Below are 18,465 nucleotides of genomic sequence, written 5' to 3' on the forward strand. Positions count from 1 at the left end.
AACAGGGTCTAGGAGGCAGGTGGTTAGGTGGGCATTAGAAAAAAGTTTAGCAACCTTGTCTATGGTAGCAGGGTTGAATGAGGGAAGTAATGATTGTACATGTAGAGTGTGTAAAAGTCAGCAGCACCAAAAAGTGTAGCTGCTGACTTTTATTAATTGGACATTCACCTGTCCCACGGTCCAGCGATGCAGGAAAACGAAGCCCCGCTCCTCTCCCCCTCATCTCTGTGGCACCGGCATTGTCACCGTGGGCACCCACGCCACAGTTGGAAGTTGGACATGCACTGCACATGCATGAGCTACGCTGTACATTGTGACTGGCCGGGCAATCATCTGGGACCTGTGACATGTCCCAGATGATTGCCGAGAGGGAGGGGGAGGTGAACTTCCTTCTGGTGCAGCGGTCCCCCGGGAGGAAGTGGGACCTGGATCCCTCTAAAAAGAGGGTATCTGCCCCCCCAAAAAAATGACATGTCAAACGTGGCATGTCTGGGGGTAACCTTCACTTAAAGTGGACGTTCCATTTTTGGGTGGAATTCCGCTTTATAAGTGGGGGCGGTATCTGCAGAGTGGAGATCTCCTCACAAATTGTATCAATCTTATTTTTGAAGTGATTGGCAATCTCCTGGACAGTGAGTGAGTTAGTGGCTGGAGGCAGTGGAGGATGAATTAAATGCATCCCTGTACTTGGCAACAGATTTTACCAGTCTTTAACAGCTCTTGAACATATTTTTACAAACTTAGACACCATACGTTACACACCTAAATTTCTGGCTAACAGGGTATTTAACCGATTGCCATCCGCCAGGTGTCATATGACGGCCAGGTGGTGCGGCTCACCAGGGGGTGTGCACAGGCCGCCGATGGCAATCGTGTACGCCCACCGTGTCACTGGGGACTTGATGCGCGTGCCCGGTGGCCGCGATATCCGCCAGGCACCCAGCTTTATGTGCAAGTCAACAATTCTTAATTGTAGGTCTTCTGAGAGCTCTTTTGTCATCATTCACATCCGGCAATGCTTCTTGTGAAAAGCAAACCCAGAACTGGTGTGTTTTTTATAGGGCAGGGCAGCTGTAACCAACACCTCCAATCTCATCTCATTGATTGGACTCCAGTTGGCTGTCACCTCACTCCAATTAGCTCTTGGTGATCTCATTAATCTAGGGTTTCACATACTTTTTCCACCCACACTGTGAATGTTTACATGGTGTGTTCAATAAAAACATTGTAACATTTAATTCTTTGTGTGTTATTAGTTTAAGCAGACTTCGTTTAAGCAGATTGTCTATTTTTGTGACTTAGATGAAGATCAGATTACATTTTATGACCAATTTGTGCAGAAATCCATAGCCTTCCAAAAGGGTTCACATACTTTTTTTTGCAACTGTATGTATTCTTCTACATATTTTTGGTAATAACAATTGCAATACATGTATATTGATTGGTTTGCGCAAAAGTTATAGTGTCTACAAAATAAGGGAATGATTTATGGCATTTTTATTATTATTTTTTCTTTTACTAGTAATGACGGCGATCTGCGATTTTGGTCATCAGCGTCATTATGGTGGACAGATCAGACACTTTTGACCATTTTTTGGGACCATTGACAATTATACAGCGATCAGTGCTATAAAAATGCACTGATTACTGTGTAAATGTCACTGGCAGGGAAGGGGTTAACACTAGAGAGTGATAAAGGGGTTGACTGTGTTCCCTAGTGTGTGTTATAACTGTAGGGGGATGGAACTGACTGGAGGAAATGACAGATCATTGTTCCTAGCTAGTAGGAACTCATGATCTGTCTGTCCTCTCTTCATAGAACAGGGATTTGTGTGTTTACACACACGTCCCTGTTCTGGCTCTTGTGCCCGAGATCGCACGTGGCCGGTGGTCATCGTGACGGCCGGTCACACACATCAGCAACCCTGCAGTGCCTGCTATCCCACTTAAAGAGACCGATGTACAGCTAAGAATGTTTGTGGGATCATGCTGACCTGCCGCAGTATAATGACAGCAGCTGGTCAGCAAGTGATTAACTGATTTTGTCCTAGAGTTGAGCAAAAGTTCAGGCCGGACATCGCTTGTTCACCCGTTTGGCGAAGAAATTAATTTGCAGGGCGGTTGGTGGGTGTTCACCCAGCTGAACACCCTGCAATGCACTGACAGCAAAATACAAAAAAAAACATTTCCAGCAATATAAAAGTGAAAAGAAAAATTATGTGGGTGTCCCCTGCCCTCTACAAGGGCGGTGCTTTGGGGGACGGGGGCTGTGGTTGTGGGGGTCTGCTCAACTACTGCTTGCTCCACCATCTGACAGTTCTTAAATAGGTAAGGGGCGGAGCCACCTGGCAACATCACTTGGTGGCACCCCCTTGTGATTTCACTGACTGGCACATGCTAGGGTGGTATTGTCACAAGGGGGCGCTGCCATCAGGTGATGTCACCAGGTGGCCCCACCCTTACCTATATAAAAAATGTCAAGCGTCAATCCAGGCATTCAGCGGTTTGCATTAGTTGACAGCAGAGCATTGTTTTCCTTTTTTGGGTCTGGTGGTGGTGGCAGCAATGTAATTGATGATGGATCTACATAGGGGGACTTTTTTTGCAGGTTTTTTGGTGACTAGGTAGGGGTACTATGTATCCCATACTCATTCACATTGTTAAAGGGGGCTTCCAGATTCCAATAAGCCCCCTGCCCACAGACCCCCACGATGACCACCCAGGGTTGTCGGGAAGAGGCACTTGTCCCCAAAGCACCCCCCCCCCCCATGTTGAGGGCATGTGGCCTGGTATGGTTCAGGGCTACATGCTCGGATAAAGGTTTGGTATGAATTTTGAGGGAAATTTTGGAGGGCATGCCATTCTTTTTTTAAATATTGGCAATTGGGCCATTTATGTCCAATAACTAGCATATAAGCCTTCAAAATGGGGACTTTTGGCTTTTCAAGTTCAGTTCCCATAGGCTTTAATAGGGTTCGCTGTTCGGGTCAGAACTTTTTCTCTGTTTGGGAGTTCTGGTGCGAAACTAACAGGGGGGTGCTCGGTCCATCTCTAGTCCTACACACCAATGAACAAAACATTAGCGTAGGCATCCTGCCATTTTTTAAAGTATAATTAAACCTAAAAACTAAAAACAAAAGTGTAATATGTTGTAGCTTCTCAGTAATTGGATGTGGTGGCCGCATTAGTTTTTTTTTTTTTTTTTAGGTTTCATTCTTTGATTTTCATCTGGTGATCAGCCAGTAACACACTTCTTGCCTTAGGGTGGCTACATTCACTCCACCACTGTATCTATGGAGGAGGAGCAATGTCGTTGAACAGCAACATTGTCAATCACTGGAGAGGGTAATATTAGATCAGTGATGGTGAACCGTGGCACTCCAGATGTTTTGGAACTACAATTCCCAGGATACTCATCTACACTGCAGAGTGCATGAGCATCATGGGAAATGTAGTTCCAAAACATCTGGGGTGCCAAGGTTCGCCATCACTGTATTAGATGGACTAGCAGATTTTGAATTTACATAAGTGACTAACAATTTAAAGCTGAACTCCAGCTAGTACTTGCAGTTACAGTAATAGATTTTTATTTTATTTGGGATAATGATTTTAAGTAATGAATAAAAGCTGACCATTATAAGCACCCCTGTCAGTGTTAAATTTGTTAACTATTTGCTTCTGAATCTGTTCAACAGTTAACAATTAAATACTAATTTATAATCTGAATATATTTCATAAACTTCAATAATTTTGAAAATATTTCTATCAGATAAACCTACTCTGTATTTATTTGTTCTCATATTTAGTGATCACAGCTGAAAATTACAAAATAGTTTTGATAAAAGCAAAAATACCTTTAGCAAAGCTCCAATGTCACCCAGAAGTGGAAGGGCAATCTACAAAAACAATACAATAATCACAATGAAAATTATTTCAGAAAGAAAGCTTGCAGAAGTACAAACTATTACGTTTTTTTTTAAAGTCATGCACACCAACACCATTATCCATTAAGAACCCCTGAAAGAAAAGAAAAATACAATCATTGCCTAATGATTCCAGATCCCAAAGCATGGAATTTGGGCTCTTTGGTTATTTTGTTTTTTCATTTCTGAGTTTAATACTCTGATTTGGGCCCATATTACAAACTTCATCCAAGTCTAGCACTACTCAGCTCTTTCATTTTTATCTCAATAATAGAGATCCTGCCTCCAGCATATCCTGTCCTAATGTTATACATAAAGAAATACAGATACTGTGATGTCTTTTGTTTTCACAAACCAATTCTTTCACTGAATAACATTGTTTTCCCTAAAAAATGTCTCATCTTTTTTTATAAAATTTTAGGTTAGTTCAGAATCCTATCATATGCCTAGGAAGGAAATAATGCTTACAAAATAAAGTTGTGAATTGGATAATAAGTAGAATACATTTTGGTTTGTTTTTATTTGGGTACATTATTTATTTATGGTTTGGTCAAAAAAAGTTTTTGTTTATTCTATACCAAATATTACATTATTTTACCTAGCTGATATAAAAATAATACAATCTATATATTGATGCATAATACTTAAAGAAAGCTTTATCTATGATCAAAAACAGATTTAGAGATATGGACTAAACAATACAAAAACAGCATTTCCAAGATGTAAACTAATGTTTTATATAAAACAGCAAAATGTCTTGTAAAAGAATTTGATTAAACATCCTAGTAGTGAAAGTATTACTAAACCCACAACAGTAAAACCAGTCTGTGTATGCAGTAAAGCATGCTTGTTATACTCACTGTGGAACCTAAGGGGTAATCCTTCACATTGTGTAAAAATGCTGTTTGATCCTGGCTCATTTGATCCTTCTTTGATCATTTGATCCCCTTCTTTTACTATCCCCAATCCATCCGCTGATATTAAAGAGCCTTTGAGGCACTCTGCACATGCTTATTTTGGGGGTGCACTGCTAGAGAGTTTTCTTTTTTTTTTTGGTGGGGGGATCAGCACAGGGCCAATCAGCACTGTCCAGGCAGAGGGTCAAGGGTCTTGCAGCCTCATAGGACAGTCAAAGGAGAATGAAAACTCCTCCTAGTAGGTTTAACGAGCTAGACACTGATAGAATTCATAATACTGCTATATACTGCTGATGAGAAAATGTATTTAGCAGTTTATATTTACTTTAAAAATTGCATTTCCATATTCTGTGTACTGTAGGAGACTAGATATAGTGAATGCAGGGTCCTGGGTTTAGTAACACTTTAAAGCCCCATACACACTATCAGTTTTTCTGCTGAGTTTTTCCTTCATATTTACCAAAACCATATAATATGAGGTCAAACCTTAGGAGTTTCAGGCAGGCCCTTTCACTACATGGTTTTGGTAAACAGGAAGGAAAAACTCAACAGAAAAATGAATAGTGTGTATGGGGCTTATGAGTTTAACATACAACCTAATTTTAATAGTTTGGACAATCTACGAGTTCACATACTGGGTCACCTGGAGGTCCTGGGAGTCCAGGTCTGCCATCTCTTCCTGGCACACCCTAGAAGACACAGTGACATACAAAGACAGTGACATATTGTATGCATCAGTATTTTATATTTAATTTTTTATTTCAACAATAATGGTCTGCACGGAGTGCAAGCATTCAATACAAACTAACCTTCTAAATGTCTAAATTAGTTAAACGTACATATATGAAATAATTTTATTGAAACGCATTGAGTATCTGGAAGGCAGTTAGAACATTACAGAGTCATGACCCTTATTTTTAATTGCCAATGGAAATCAGTCTTTAAAAGTGGTAATTACACAAGCAGATTCTTTTAAAGACTTCCCCTACTTTTGGGGTTAGTAACGGTCACTGGGAGCCTCTACTTTAAAAAAATAAAAAAAATGTAGTTATTTCAAGATATAACCATTATGCTCCTACAATATTGTGGCATCACATCAGAGACAAAGAGAAGAAATGCAAGTTTAAAGTTAACATTAGCTTCTACAAAATGTTTCCTGCAAGCTAGAAAACTATTTTTTTTTTTTTACTTTCAAAGGTTTTTATTGAGTATTAAAACAATGTGGTACAGAGTACAGAGAGCTGAAGCTTTCTTAAGAAATTACTTATATGAGTACAACTTAATAACAAATGCCACAAAAAGCAATGAGAGGAGAGAAGCCACTAAATACAAACTTGCATTTTGTTAAATCAGACACTCAAAGAAAATCCATACATAGGAATTCATGTAGGAATAGTTACCCTATCTACCCCAGTGGGAACATACTGTAAATAGGGTATGTATATAATGGAAGTTACATGTCTTTAAACAGGTAATGAGACATATTTATCAATAAATAAATACCATAAACAGTCAGGTGTGAGAAAGGAATAAAAGTAATATCATATAAAATTGTTAACATGGAATGTAAAAATCTGTCAGAAATTTAGCAGCTTTGGGGTGAGTAATCCAACATGCCAGTATTTCGTCAAATGTTTCTGGGTATAGTTTTTGTTGGCTAACATTAGCTCATATTATGCTTGGGTATTTAATCTTATAACAACCTCAGTGAGATTGGTGGATTTCTACCGAAAACAATCATTTTTTAACACCTAAGCCAATGAGCGACAAGCATTGCTGACATTGAGGCCGGGTGCACACTGGTGCGGGTATCCGACTTGGATCCCCGCCAATGCCAGGCACTGTGTTTGGTATGAATCTTGAAGGAGAACTCCACTCCAAATTTTAAATAAAAAAACGGCATGGGTTCCCCTCCAAGAGCATACCAGGCCCTTAAGTCTGGTATGGATTTTAAGGGAAACCCCCACAAAGCACCGTGTCCCCACGTTGACGTCATAAGGGGTGGGGTCACCATGTGACATCACCCGGTGACCATGCCCCATGCCTATATAAGTGGGCGCGCACCACTCACACGGCATTACAGCGGGAGAGAGAGTTGTGTCAACATCGGAAGAAGAGAAGAGGGAAGAAGAACGCAGAAGACTGGGCCACCGCTAGCAAAAGATATGGAAGAAGATAGCGGAGGAGCCTGCAGAAGAACTGGAGAGTGGGAGAAGAGGCCGGACACTGAGAGAAGAGGCCAGAGAGAGCGAAGGAGTCAGAAGAAGACCCCTGAAGTCGGAAGAAGACCCCTGGAGCTGCCTAATAAATTGCTTTGAAAACCTATGTAGTGTGTTTTTTTTTATTGATACTTTTTCCCCAGGTGAATGGATAGGGGTACGATGTACCCCCATACTTATTCACATAGGGTGGGGGCCGGGATCTGGGGGCCCCTTATTAAAGGGGGCTCCCAGATTCCGATAAGCTCCCCGCCTGCAGACCCGACAACCAGCGGCCAGGGTTGTTGGGAAGAGGCCCTCATCCTTATCAAAACGGAGACAAGGTGCTATGGGGTGGGAGGCCCGTAGAGTGCCCCCTTCCCCTATTAGAGAGGCAACATTGTCGCTTCTTTCTCCGCTTGCTGAAAATAGGAAAATTTGACATTTTCCTATTGCAGCCAGCACAAGATGTACAGTGCCCTGTCGCCAAGGACCAGCGCAATGGGATCTCGTTGGAAACACATTCTCGCGGTTAGGTACTGTACATGTATTATTGCACAAAATAGTTGCTGGAAATGCTTTTAAAACCTTTAACTGCCTTTAAAAAAAAGAGCTTACATTATGGTTGCATCTATGGTTTCAATATCATAAATATCAAAAGGTTACCACTCACTTCTGGACCAGGAGGACCTGACATTCCAGGAAGACCCTGTGGACCCTAGTGAAAAACAATTATTACATCTTTACGTCTTATAGCAAGGGCAATAAGCAGTACATCAGTTAATACAAACATTAGATATTTAGACCAATGAACCCAAAAGGCTATATCGATGAGTTACTGTGTACATTATCACTGTTTTTGCATTTCCTTGTTGAATAGGTCTGTTCCTTATCCATTTATGGCCAGATAGTTAGAAGGAATAATGAACGCATATGGGAAGCACCTTTGCAAAATGTAGCCAAATTCTTTTATACTATGGTGCGCCTAATTTTTCCAGTGTATTTAACTAGTTCTTACCTGAATACCGGGAAGTCCTGGAGGACCCATTGGTCCCTGAAAATAGAATAAACATATAAGAAAAAATAGCATTTCAAGCCTTTTTCACTTGTCTAACAAACCATGCAACATGTAAGTAGCAGCCAGTTGGAAGGTATATAAACCCAACAGAATAACAAATGAAACAAATTAGCAGCACTAAATACAACAGAATCATTTAGAAAATAACATTAATATTATTTTTTTTTGGTCTCCTACTTTTTATGGTAAATTAACAGTCTACAAAGATCTTCTAAAAGAGCAGAATTAGATTGATTATACATATTTTCCTCCGCCTTGCTGTGCAAACCTCCACCCTTAGTGGAATTCATGTTGAAATTGAAAATTTGCCCATGATTACTATTTTAAATATATTTACATTTGATATTATTTATTTTCAGACTTGCTGTTAGTCTAGCTTAGAAAAAAGGATCTGAGCTAGGCAATCAGGAGTCTTCTGTTCTTTACCAACAATGGTTTGTCGGCTCAGCTAAATTTAACAGTTCACAGGCAGTTCCATAAACCGCTATCATTCTCTGTGTCAGAAATCCAGCAAAAGTCAGAGTACACAACTGCACACTTTGTGCTACACTTGCACAACAAGGTAAAATCATGTGTCACAATGCAATGTGGAATCATTCAGTGTTTTCTGCTTGTGCGTTACACTCGCACTACAAGGTGGAATCATGCTAGTTTTTTGCTTGTTTTGCATTATACTCACATTACAATGTGAAATCATGTGGCGTTTGTGTGCTACATTCACACCACAAGGCAGAATCATGTAGAGTTAAGTTATAATGTTTATTGCAGCCTGTGAGCTGAACTGAGACACTAGAGCACTTCCAGCTACACTGACAGTTCCCCCTGCATCCTGTTCCCTTCTCCTGTACTAGTCTTGATTCAAAGCTCTGCACAGCTATGCAGCATATGTGCACTGGACCTCCCAGCCCTCTTGTGCTCTGTGTGAATGGTTCTTTTTTTATTTCTTAATTTTCTCATGAATGAAGAAGCACAAGCATCCTTATTCATGAGAGAGCACTGACCAGGTAACCTATGTTCAGCTCCTCCCATCACAGCAACAGTGTCACTTTTGGAAGTGATATGACTAGCCTTCATATGCCCATTGGCTACTCTTAGACTCAGAAGGGAGAGGGAAATTGAAGTCATGTGACAGACACTAGATGTCTGCAAAATAAAGGTATACAATCTGTGATTTTGTTTTAATTTTGATACATAAGACTGAACTCAGCTGACATTAATGATTGCAGGGAAGAATTTAAATAGTAGACTTTCCTTCCACTTTAACTAAAACTTTACAGAACTGCAGTGTCTCCAACAAGAAAAATATCACAGTGTAATGCTTATGTCAGGTCACCTGAGACCAGGTGACAGATGTACTCTGTAGGAGTCGGAAGTGCACCGCTAAGATAGTGGACCCTAGGATTGACTGCTGTGGATAGTACCCAGGTAGGTTCAGGAAGCAAGTCTACTGGATCACTAACACAGATCCCAGTGGGTGCTAGAGCATAGATTCCCCAGGACCCAGAGTCTAAGAGCCAGCAGGTGTTCACCAGAGCCTCTAGTTGTTAGGATGGATTGCGCTGCAGTCTGGCTCCAGGTCACAGCCCCTAGGGTCTCACAGCTCACGCTCATGGTAAACTACAGGAGAAGTAAGCAGCAGGCTGGAACAACAAGGATAGTAAAGGGATAAGGCAGAGGTCAGGGTGACAGATGGAAAAAAATTAAAAGGAAAAAGGGAAAGAGAAGGGGTGGCGAAAGGAAGGAAACTCCATGGTCAAAGGAAATGAGTTAGATCATTGTTCAAGTCAAGAGCACAGGTCAGCTATCTCTCATTTAAGAAGCATGTACATGATAGGTTGGCATTGAATCCTCCAGGATGGACAGTGTCCAGGGTATGGATCCAATAGGCTTCACGTTGTAGCAGTGGACGGCCATGGTCACCTCCTGTAATCGGCTGTTGGATGTGTTAAATGACTATGCCCCTTTATATGTGTATTTGATGTATGTGTCTGACAAAATGCACTGCCACTGGTTTGTTAAGATCAATCTGCATATCCTCATCTATTTTAGACAGGGAGAGTCTAATTTTGCTTCTGTGTTTTTTGAAACCTCCTTTTAAAAGGGCTGGTTGTATTGCCAACATGAGTGAGTGCACATGGGCATTTGAGAATGTAGACACAGTAGTCAGTGTTACAGTTCTGGTACTCTTTAATGCAATAGCGGTTACCCCTATGTGGGTGCATAAAGTGTTCACCACATATAAGGGAATTATACACATTGCTGTTGTGGTATGTGTAGCAACCGTGTAGCTCTGGCATATTTATGCCTGGAATCAGCTTGTACGAGAAAATCACAAAGTGTTTTGTTGCGTTTATGTGTAATTAGGGGCAGCATTTTAAGTTCATATGCCAATGTGTTGTCAGCTTGTAGAATATGTTGATTTTTCGTCAAGGCCTGTTTGATATGGTCAGACTCACGGTTGAATGTGTGGTTGAACAATGGTCAATCCAAAGGCCCAGAGGGCTTGGTGTGAGTGCTCCTAATCTTGGTTAATGCATGAATTTCCTGAAACTTGTCATACATCTTATTAAGTTGCTATAGTTTGTCATCTTCATCAGAACAGATATGTGACACTCTCATAAACTGAGATATTGGCAGACTATTGAGAAGATGTTTGGGATGTGCACTTTGATAGTGCAAGAGTATGTTTCTGTCAGTGGGTTTTGTAAAGAGAAATGTAACCAGAGAGCCTTGAGAGTTAGTGATCATTACATCCAAGAAGGAAATGTTACATGGTGAAATTTCAGGCATAAACACAACCCCTGTAAAGATACTGTTCAGAAAATCAACAAAGTCAAGGGACTTGAGCTTCCTCGTCGGTCCAGATAGGGAAAATGTCAGCGATGTACCTAAATCAACATTTGATATGGTTGGTAAAGGCATCAGATGGATAAATATAATGTTCCTCAAGTAGGCCTACAAAGAGGTTGGCAAAAGATGAGGGCGCTGAGCTCCCCATGGTTGTACCTCGGATCTGTGCATACTTGGTGCCCTCGAATGTAAAGCAGTTGTTTGAAGGTACAAAATCGAGACATTCGATATGAAACTCTTTGGGTATTGGTGTTGATTCCATATCAGTCAGAAAATGTCTAACGGCCTGCAATCCAGCATCATTTGGTATGCATGTGTATAGGGATCTTATATACAGATTGCAAGTTTCCATCATTTATCAAAGTCTGTGAATGCACTAAGTTTCCCTGAAAGTCATTTGTATCCCTAATATAGGCTGGTAACATTTTTACCAAAGGTTGTAAAAGATGGTCAAGGAGCTGGGCCAGAGGTTGGGTGATCAACCCTGTGCCAGACACAATGGGCCTAAATTTCAAAGGGTTCATACCTTTGTGGATTTTTGGCAGGCCATAAATGACTGGACAGTGAGGGTGTTCATTGCATACAAATTTGTCAGTATTGTCAGATAACCAGCCATTCAGTCTCCCAAGGTTAATCAAGGAGTTTAATACGTTTCTAATACTTGTTACGGGGTTCAACATAACTTGCTGTGTCTGACAGCATGGCAGTCATACCCTCCTTGTAGTCAACGTACTCCATGACCACTATAGCACCGCCCTTATCGGCAGGTTTAATGATGATACTTTTGTCTTCTTTAAGTGCAATTAACTCATCCGTTCTTAGGTTGGTGTATGTTTTATTGGAAACATTGTTACGCACATCATGTTTGAGTGTTCGTATAAAACTATGAATAGAGTGGAAATGTTCCACTGGAACAAAATTACTTTTAAATTTAAATGGTGTCACTGTTCTTGTGGAAATTGTTTTGGGTACTGTATGAAAATATAGTGTCATTTTAAGCGTTCTTTTAAATTTAAACATATAAACCTTAAAGTCAAAGTTCTTAAATCTAGTGGTAGGGCAAAAGGAAAGGCCCTTTGATAAAAGCCGTAACTCGCTGTTCACCATAGATCTAGATGACAGGTTAATAACTGGGGATGCCTCATGCCCTGGTGGGTGCTGCATGACGGCAGGGCTCCGTTGTCTCTTGATGCCCCTCCTGGATCATCGTCTTCTTTTGCAACTGGAAAATGGGGACCCTGAGATCTGATTGTTGGAAATTTCAGCCCCTCCTGTTTTTCCCGAGACTCTGTCGGTTGATGGATTCTTTGTGGGACGATCGCTATTAGATGTCACAAAACAATAAATGTTTTTCCAAGGGGCCAAGTGTAGAGTCTACCCCTTGGGCGACTGAAACCCGTGAGCCAGGGATATACCCTTCCCTCCTGGTAGTCCTGGTTGATCAATTTGTGCTTGTCACTCTTGACTTGTTTTTGTCTTGCTGTATATGTTGAGATCTTTTGATTTTTTGCAATGTATCAGGTTATTTGTCTTTGTCCTGGATCGATAGTTCCAGTGTGGTTAGCTCTCTGTTGACTTGACACAATTGGACTTTAACCTCTTCAATGACAATCAGCATAAAGTTAAGCGAGTTCTGAGTGGCCACTTCACACAAATGTTCACAGAACTTACGTTTATGGCGGCCAATCGTGGGCTGATTTTTAATGAATCCATGTGGTATCTTTTTTGTTCTGTAGTACTCAGAAAGCATCTGGCCATGTAGTTCAAGGTCAACTTGTCTCCTCCTTAATCAATTAATTTCACGAAAAAGATTGGTTGCAGTGTTGATTCCAAAATCTTTACCTTAGTCTCTGGGAAAGAGGATAGTGTCAATCTCTTCCTGGCTGTATATGTTGCCAAACCTCCTGTCAGATTGAGAGACATCTTCATCATATTCCATCTGTATTCCTGGAAGAATGATCGATTGAGCAGATCGGTGGATGTCGTGTCCCACTATGTATGGGCACGATTACAATAAAAGATTCTCAGAGTGGGGGAGGCATCAGGGGTGCAGATGTAGAATCCAATCACAAGTAATACTTCATATTCCCATTGCACATGTTCCTAGATAAGCTCTCAAAATTTTGGCGCTGCAGAAACAACCAGCTGGATACTGCTTCAAGTCACAAAGTAGATATTTGCCAGAACACCATGGAACGACACAAAGTAGTGTCCAATCGGACAGTTTATTGCATGATCACAACACAAGGAGAGTGCAATGTTTTGGAGTCATGCAGGACCCCTTCATCAGGCAGGTGATAAACGTGGGATATCATTGATAAACGTGTGATGCCATACCTGTTTGGGGGTGGAAGGAGGTTTGCTTTTCTTTCTTTTCTCTTTGGGAGGAGAAGCAACAGCCTGGAGCTTGGAAGAGTCAGGGAACAACTCCAGCTCCAGCCGGGACTCAGCTACCTCTTCTAGGGATAGCTCACCCGCCGCCACATCCAGCACTCCCCGGCTTGGACAGTGGAGGGAGGAGGAAGGGAGATCAGAGTGTCATCCAGGGTTTTATCATCTGCCTCCTAAGGTAAGGTAAGGAGGCCTCTGATCGCCACATTCCCCATCCGTCTCCTGTGGGGGGTGATTGCCGTCTTCCCGTCCATCTCCCATGGGGGGGTTTTGGGTTGCCCCCCAAAGTATTGAGCACCAGCCGTCACTGTGTACATCCAGAATTTTAGCAAATGCTGTCTTTGATAATAATGAATCACATCTAATATTAACAAATTTGACCAGGTAGTAATTTACTGTAATGTACTGTCCCTGTAGGGAGAACACACAGTGATTATTGCTAGCAGCTATAGCCACTGCAAATAATCACACAAAATATCCAGCATTCTGGTTGTACCCAAGTTTATCAATGGATCGACTTGGGTACAATCAACCTGCCTTTAGATGATTTGAATCTCAGCTGGTCCTTGCTGAACTGGCTGAGATTTGAACCACTTATGGTTGGCTTAAGTATCTCAATTTCACTAGGTATTTGCATTGACTTGGAGTAGGCTGTGTTGTGTGGCAGAAGCATGTAAATCTTGGACTGAATAAACACAGAAACAAATCCCATATATGTAGTTAATTTGTGTATTTAGCTCTTTGCCTGTAGTTTAGTTTTAATGTTAAATAAATTGCATTCAAGTGTAGCTCTAGTGAGATCACTATATAGATGGATGTCCTCATTACTATTATAATGCATTTCACATTTCAATTTACTTAAATATACTACAATTAAATAAATGAATACCATTTTTCAATTTTCATTTGAGATTCTTTTTTATACTAGTACTAGTTTGTATTAGTTCTATCATTATTAGTGTTTGCTTATGACTGTAAAATAATTTTAATGTAAAGCTATATACATGTAGTAAAATAATTAAGCAAACACTGTGCTTGGCTAGTGACTCATAACAATGAGTATAACATATAACGTGTACAATACTACTAAAAAGTGTACAATGCTATTAAGAAGTCCCACGGTAGTGAATAAAATGCTTGTGCTTCAATATAAAATTGGTGCTCCACTGTTCAGTGTTCAGACAACAAGCCCCACATGGATGTACACTCATCCCGGATGTGGACCACCTACTGCTAGAGTGGTCGCTTGCGCTTTGTGGGGAAAAGACCCCTAAATTATGTCTTTCAAGGTCAGCTGCACTGCTAGCAATCCTCCATGGATAAGATATAAAAATGTTTATTGATTAAAAAATTTCCAGGTAAAGGAAAAATTGGATGCACTAACATTTTTTGGTGCCTAATCCTGGCATCCAGTATGATCAGCATGTGTTTTTAATGGGGTGTAGTCAGGCCAATCTTCATTAAACACCGCTCTCAGTGAGGCTCGGTCCCCTGTGATCATTCTACTGTTGTGATGAGGCTTGATCGCGTCATATCCACCAGTTGAACAATGACAAGGGACCGAGTGATTGCATTGATTTTTTTTCTTTTGCTGGAAATGTAAAAATAAACAGTTTTGCCCTATGGATGTTCCCCTCTGTCATTTTTATTCCCTATCCATGAAGGATTACTAGCAGGGCAGCTGACCTTGAAAGACATAATTTTGGGGTCCCCACAAAGCGCAAGTGACCTCTATTGCGATAGGTAGTCCACATCCATGGTGAGTGTACATCCATGTGGGACCTTGTCTGAACATTGAACACTGGAGCATTGATTTTATATCGGAGCACAAGCATTTTATTCACTACTGTGGGATTCTTATTAAAATGGTATACTTCTCAGTAGTATTGTACATTTTATATGTTATACCCATTGTTATGAGTCACTAGCCAAGTGCAGTGTTTGCTTAATTATTTTCATATTGTAGTAACGCTAGTCAAGCTCACATTCACACTGCTACTGGCAACTATTGTTGTTTATCATTAATATTATTTTTTATTTATTTCTTTGGCGCAACGTTTTTTTTGTTATTTATATACATGTATTGCCTTTAGTTGCAGTTGTATCAGAATGGTGTCTTGTACTTTTTTGCAGAAAAGCAGCTATAGGCAACACGTGGAACAAATACAATTTTTGCTATCCAACAAACCTTTCAACCATGATAAATCAGAATGACTGAGTCTTACATAATTAGCTGTAGCAAGAATCTACAGAACACTTCACATGGTCACTAGAAATGTACTTCTAAAAACCTGTGCTGTACTAGAGGTCATTGTTTCCTATATTAGCAATCACACTCAAGCTTCCAAGGCAGGTTGGAATCTCTTTGGTGGTTATGAGAAACTTGCTTGTTATTTGCTTGTTTTGCTTCTAGTTGCTAAAAATACAAATTCTAAACTATGCTGTCGCTAAGACACCAGTTAATACAGACATACTACAGACGTTGAAATAAAACACAACTTTCTATTAAGAGAAGAAATAGATTTACATGCAAGTAAAGGGGAACACCCTATAAACAAAGCTTCCCTGAGTTTTTGGAGATTTAAATATGAAGCTAAAACTTTTTTACAGTTAATTTGAATCTATCCATATTTGGAAAATATATAATGAAGTCTTTTATTGGACATTCAATCAGATATTGAACCTATGATAAAAAAAATCTAGTAAACATAACATTTTTAGTATATTACTGCATTTTGGGTAGTTGTAAACATCAGTTTATAGACATAACATATAACTATGAAACTATTTTATAATGATTTCGTAAGTATCTGCATTAATTAGCTTATACGTATATACAATGTAACATTTTTTACTCTCTTCATATTGCTATCCTTTGAGAAAAAGAACCCTATTTACTTACACGGGGACCTTCTGTACTGATTCCAGGTACTCCTGGCTCGCCTGGGGATCCTTGAACACCAGGTAAACCCCTTTCTCCCTATTTTAAAAGTATATTAGAAAAACAGGAATACATTAAAAATATTTTGTCACGCAACATTTATTCTTTCCCTTCTGAATTATAACATACAAAATAGACATGCCCCATATTTGAAAGTGTAATAATTGTCATGCTTTGTTGCTTGCATCTCGTTCCACACTGGGGCGGCTTCAAAGTTACCCGACTTTGAAGCTGCCCCGCACAGCGTGACTTCAGCACGACTTGCAAATGACTTCTGTAATAGAAGTCAATGCAAGTGGATCCGAAGTTCCCCCAAAACAGGAACCTTTCTCTAAGTTGGAGACTCTTCAGTTGCTCCAATTAGAATGGTTCCATTGTACTGAATGGAGTGCAACTTGTCAGGTGGCTACGTTGCCTGACAGGTTGCTCCAGTGTGAACCAAACTTAACTGTCTGTAAAACACCTTTGCTGCTAGATGATCATTTGAGGGACTGTTAGAAAATATGCCTTTGAGGGTTATTTACTAAAGGAAAATCCACGTTGCACTGCAAGTGCAATTGAGAGTAAAATCGCTGTAGATCTGAGGGGGACATGCAAGGGAAAAAAAAAACTGCATTTTAACTTGCACATGATTGGATGATGAAATCAGCAGAGCTTCCACTCATTTCAATCTCTCCCGTAGATTTAGAGCGACTGCACTTCCAAGTGCACTTGCAGTGCAAAGTGCATTTGCCTTCCATAAATAACCCCCCTTTGTGTACAAGCACACTGTTCCCAATCCAACACCCTTCACCATAGCAACTTACCAGCATTCCCCAGTAAGGATGAGCTGAACACCCCCCTGTTCGGTTCCCACCAGAACCTGCGAACAGACCTAAACTTCGTGTGAACTTTACAACCCTATTAAAGTCTATGGGACTCGAACGTTCAAAATCTAAAGTGCTAATTTTAAAGGCTAATATGCAAGTTTATGTCCTAAAAAAGTGTTTGGGGACCTGGGTCCTGCCCCAGGGGACATGGATCAATGCAAAAAAAAGTTTTAAAAATGGCCGTTTTTTCCAGGAGCAGTGATTTTAATAATGATTAAAGTGAAACAATAAAAAGGGTAATATTCCTTTAAATTTCGTACGGGGGGGGGGGGGGGGTGTCTATAGTATGCCTGTGAAGGGGCGCATGTTTCCCGTGCTTAGCACTGTCCCTGCACAAAGTGTCATTTCGCAAGGAAAAAAAGTCTTTTAAAATTACTTTGAATTGTCGGGTCCCGTAATGCAGAGAACACTCTGTATTACGGGAGCCGACAATTTATTCATTGATAAAAAAAAAGCGTGGGGTTCCCCTAAATTCAATTACCAGGCCCTTCAGGTCTGGTATGGATATTAAGGGGAATCCCGCGTCAAATTTAAAAAAAAAGACCCTTTATCCGAGCACGCAACCTGGCAGGCCGCAGGAAAAGAGGGAGGACGAGAAAGCACCCCCCCTCCTGAACCGTACCAGGCCACATGCCCTCAAGATTGGGAGGATGCTTTGGGGGTCCGTGACCATGTTGATGGGGACAAGGGCCTCATCCCCACAACCCTGGCCTGTGGTTGTGGGGGTCTGCGGGTGGGGGGCTTATCAGAATCTGGAAGCCCCCTTTAAAAAGGGGAGCCCCAGATCCCGGCCCCCCTATTTGAAATGGTAAGGGGGTACAAAACTACCCCTACCATTTCACAAAGAAAGTGTAAACAATAGTTAAATAAGACAAACACACTTTTGAAAAATTCCTTTATTAAAAATAAAAAAAAATAAAAAAAATTCCAGCAGTGCTAATCCACTCTTGCTATCCAGCGATGGATGATCATCTCTCCGGGGTCCAGCGATGGCTGATCTGATCCAGCGACGGGTGATTTTCAGTCCAGCGCAGTCCATCCATGCATCCGTCTTCTGTCTCCACTGAGGAGTCACTGCAGGGATACCAGCGCTGACGTTTCTTATATTAGGCACCCATACATTAGCCACCCGTCACCTGACCCCTCCCCTTCTGACGCTGGTGAGGGAAGCCAGGGGTTCCCCAGTGACGTAAATCACCCATCGCTGGATCAGATCAGCCATCGCTGGACCCCGGAGAGATGATCATCCATCGCTGGATAGCAAGAGTGGATTAGCACCGCTGGAATCTTTTTTTTAT

General features: G+C 40.9%; 1 protein-coding gene across 3 annotated transcripts in view; it reads right to left on the bottom strand.

Annotated features, from left to right (window-relative positions):
* Positions 1 to 18,465, bottom strand: part of COL19A1 (collagen type XIX alpha 1 chain) — a 1,105,372-nt gene that overhangs the window by 291,077 nt on the left and 795,830 nt on the right. For all 3 annotated transcript variants that reach the window (XM_077487416.1, XM_077487415.1, XM_077487417.1), the window contains exons 28-32: positions 16,260 to 16,337; positions 8,057 to 8,092; positions 7,712 to 7,756; positions 5,476 to 5,529; positions 3,855 to 3,896 (exon numbers count right to left, since the gene is read on the bottom strand). In XM_077487416.1, coding sequence (XP_077343542.1) covers positions 3,855 to 3,896; positions 5,476 to 5,529; positions 7,712 to 7,756; positions 8,057 to 8,092; positions 16,260 to 16,337 — 255 coding nt within the window. The remainder of the gene's footprint in view (positions 1 to 3,854; positions 3,897 to 5,475; positions 5,530 to 7,711; positions 7,757 to 8,056; positions 8,093 to 16,259; positions 16,338 to 18,465) is intronic.

This window comes from Lithobates pipiens, unplaced genomic scaffold (assembly GCF_037356315.1).
Source record: "Lithobates pipiens isolate NorthernLeopardFrog02 unplaced genomic scaffold, aLitPip1_a1.2 Scaffold_18, whole genome shotgun sequence".
NCBI lineage: Eukaryota > Metazoa > Chordata > Amphibia > Anura > Ranidae > Lithobates > Lithobates pipiens.